This window comes from Apis dorsata, unplaced genomic scaffold (genome assembly GCF_000469605.1).
Source record: "Apis dorsata unplaced genomic scaffold, Apis dorsata 1.3 scaffold_676, whole genome shotgun sequence".
Classification (NCBI taxonomy): domain Eukaryota; kingdom Metazoa; phylum Arthropoda; class Insecta; order Hymenoptera; family Apidae; genus Apis; species Apis dorsata.
The window spans coordinates 200,945-204,695 of NW_006263858.1; the positions used below are offsets into that span (position 1 = coordinate 200,945).

A 3,751-nucleotide genomic window follows, 5' to 3' on the forward strand; every position below is an offset into this window, starting at 1 on the left:
AATAATAGTTTTTAATGATATTAAGAGATATTTATGTGTATATAAGTATATATTTAATGATTAATTAAATGAATTAATAATATAAATTAAATTAATTTCATATTAAATTAGAATAATTTTTTATATGATGTAATTTATTTGTATATTATATAAATATAAATATAAATATAAATAATAAACAAAATATATTATAAATTTTTTTTGTTTTATGATTTTATGAATTATATTATCTTTTATGAATTAATGTTAATACATATTATATATAATTTAGGGAAAACCAATAATGGCTAGAATCAAAGCTAAACCAATGAATAGGCTACCAATCCCGGCAGTTGCTAATGTGGGTGGAATTAAAAATGGTTATAGAACACCACCGCCACCACCTGTTTATGATCCAAATAGTTATACAGCTGGTCAGCAACGTTTTCTTTATACAAATGGCACTACTATGCCACAAACTACTATGCCAGCATATGCCAATCAGGTTCATGTATATGTAAGTAAAAATATGTATTCTATAATTTTATAAGAAAAAAATGTATAGTATAATTAAATTTGTTATTTTTAAAAATATGACAATTTATGAAGAAATGAAAATAGAAAAATTCACATTTTGTGAATATTATTTAAATTTTAATATTTATAGTTAATATTTAAATATTTTTTTTTTAGATTTCATAAAATTACTATTAATTATAAAATATACTATTAATTATTAAAATATTTTTGGATTCAAATATTTCAAATTATATTAAAATTTTTTAAATATTTAAAACTTAAACAATTTCATATATTTTTTATAGCATCAACCATTTTATCCTCCTGGAATGATGCCTTGGGGACCTGCAAGTCCTGCTTATTTTGATATGTCAGGTGTTTTCATGAATGGTATTACACCACATAATACATTTAAACCACAGAATGCAAGATATAATCCTCGTCACAGGTATTAATATGATTAATTTATAATAACACAGAAATATATATTAATTTTTTATTATAAAAATTGCATTTTTTCATGAAAAAAAATATTAGCAAAATAATTTGTAAATAATGTAAATAATATTTAGTATTTTAATATATTTTATATCGTTATTTTTTCAAAATTTATTTTATATACATATACATGTGACACAGAAATAAGCAAAGAAATGGATCTGAAAGACCAGGCTTGATGGATAGTGGAGGTAACATGGTGCCAATGGGACGCACTTCACATCCACCTATAAGTGGGGCACCAATATCTTTAGGAGCAACAGTTCCGACATTTACTTCAAGCTTGCCTACGGTGAAACCAACTTCTTCTTCCTACCAAACTGGCACAAAGTTCCATTCCTCACATACAATTGTAGCAACTGGAGAGACTCACTATAATAGCAGTCACACAAAAGGATCCCAAGAAAATGACACTCAAACTTTAGACTCTGGAGTACAATTTCCGCGTCATCGTATGCATCGTAGGACCAAAGACCAAGAGTCATTATCAAAGGCTAATAGTAGCCCCTTACCTTCAATCAGAGAATCTACCCCGGCCAGTAATAATAACACTCAATGTAATCGAGGGGTACAATTCGATTTGGAAGCTTCTGCTTTCCCTCCTCTTCCTGGCCTAGATGCTGATCTTGCAAAATCCCATAATGCTTCAGTAGAAACTGTTGGTACAGATTGTACGCAATCGCAGAATAGGCTTTCAGATGTAGTTAAAGGTACTGCAAAATTGAAAAGCATCAAAGAAAAAGAACCTACAGGAACTTCACAACAATACCATCAACAAGCGACAAGTAACAGCAGTAGGTCTGCAAGTCCAGGGTCAAGTGCTGGTGGTCATGCTGGTTCGCTAGAAGCTCCAACTGGTTCTGGCAGTACATCAACTACTCCTGTTGCATCTACAAATGTCAGCTCTAATGCTTCTGCTAGCAACAATGACTCCACAGACATCGCTCTCAGCACCATCACTCTCACTCCCCCGTCATCTCCTGATAAGTGAGTGTGCTTTCTTCTTATACATACATACATACGTACAACGTACAGATATAAACACACATACATACGTATATAAATACATACGTAATTATACATATATAAGTACATTTTATGTGCATATATACATACGTTTATGTATTTGCATATGTATAATACATGTATAAATACATATACGTGTGTATGTCTGTATATGTACATACATGATTTGTGTATGTGCATGTGTGTAATAGAATATATATATATTTTATTTTTATTGTAAAAGCAAATAGATGTTTAATTATGTTTCTAAAGTATTGCTTATTATAAATTATTATTAAAGTTCTCTAATTGCTTTTAACGATATATTGCATATATTATGTATATATGTATAGATATACGCAAGAAATATATACAATACATATAAACACGCGCGCACATACACATACATCAGAATGAGTTATATATAGGGCTCATATAAGGCCTGAAAAATTGCTAAGCTATGTTTGATAGTGTTGGCTGCATTATATACGTGCTATGCTCTATGGTGGATGTGTATTAGTGAAAGTTATATAGTCCACCTATATTTTCATATCACCTATATAAGAAGGAAAGGGAAAGTAGCTATATGGTAGTTTGTTAGTTTCAACATATTATGTTCTGTTATATATAACAATGTTAAAGTTTATGCTTATTTACTAATTCATAAATAGAATGGATAAAAGTAATAAATTAATTACTCTGATAAAATAAGTAAGAATAGAGGATATTAAAATATATATTTTATTTTTGGAAAATAATAATTTTATATTATATTAATAATAAATAGTCCATGTATGATTTTTTTATTTGTCAATAATTAATAAAAGATACCAAACATATTTTGCAATTATTATATTTTATTTTTATTGACATATAAAACATTTTAAAACAATTATTTAAATAATTACAAATTATTTTTTTTAATTTTCTCAAAATATATCTATCTTAAATATTATATAATAAACATGTATATGTTTATATAATATTTTTAAAATTATATAAAATTTGTTTATTGTGCTATAATTTAAACTTTCCCTTTCTTAATTATGTTATACTCATACATAGAGCAGTAAAAGTAGGTGTATCTTTTTTAAATTTATTATTATTTTACTCTCTATGGTGGTTAATTTTGTAGATGTGCTCAGTTGTTTCAATTTGCCATTTATTTCTATTCATTGCTATATCTTTTTTCTCATCGAGTGATAAGTTTTTAATATTGGAATGCCTCGTTAGTTTAGTTCTTATATTAAAGAACAGATTTTTAAAATGAGAGCTGGTGCTCCACTCGATGAAAAGTAAAGTTTAATTTTAAAGCATAAAATGCTCAAAATCGAGGTATTCATTTAATAGTAGTCAGAAGTTTTAACATTTTTCTATAGTATATCAAATATAATAAAATATTGCAATGCGTATGTATGCAAGAATGTATGCAGTACTCTGTGGTAGCACAATTTATATTTCTTGCCTGTATTATTGCGGCAAATGAACAATATATATGAACTATTATATTATTCAGGGTTCAATATATGAATTTGTTATTATTTTATTATTAATAGTATCATTATTTTATTATTATTATTATCATTATTATTATTATTATTATTATTATTATTATTATTATTATTATTATTATTATTATTATTATTATTATTATTATTGTTGTTGTTGTTATTGTTATTATCATTATCATCACCATCACCATCACCATCACCATCACCATCACCATCACCATCACCATCACCATCACCAT

General features: G+C 26.6%; 1 protein-coding gene across 7 annotated transcripts in view; it reads left to right on the forward strand.

Annotated features, from left to right (window-relative positions):
• LOC102680818 (la-related protein Larp4B) overlaps positions 1 to 3,751 on the forward strand; it is an 11,723-nt gene that overhangs the window by 3,872 nt on the left and 4,100 nt on the right. For all 7 annotated transcript variants that reach the window (XR_422638.2, XM_006622206.2, XM_031513574.1 and 4 more), the window contains 3 exons: positions 272 to 496; positions 804 to 946; positions 1,138 to 1,983. Coding sequence is in view for 6 of the 7 variants with exons in the window: in XM_006622206.2 (XP_006622269.1) it covers positions 272 to 496; positions 804 to 946; positions 1,138 to 1,983 (1,214 nt within the window). In the remaining variant the exon portion in view is untranslated. The remainder of the gene's footprint in view (positions 1 to 271; positions 497 to 803; positions 947 to 1,137; positions 1,984 to 3,751) is intronic.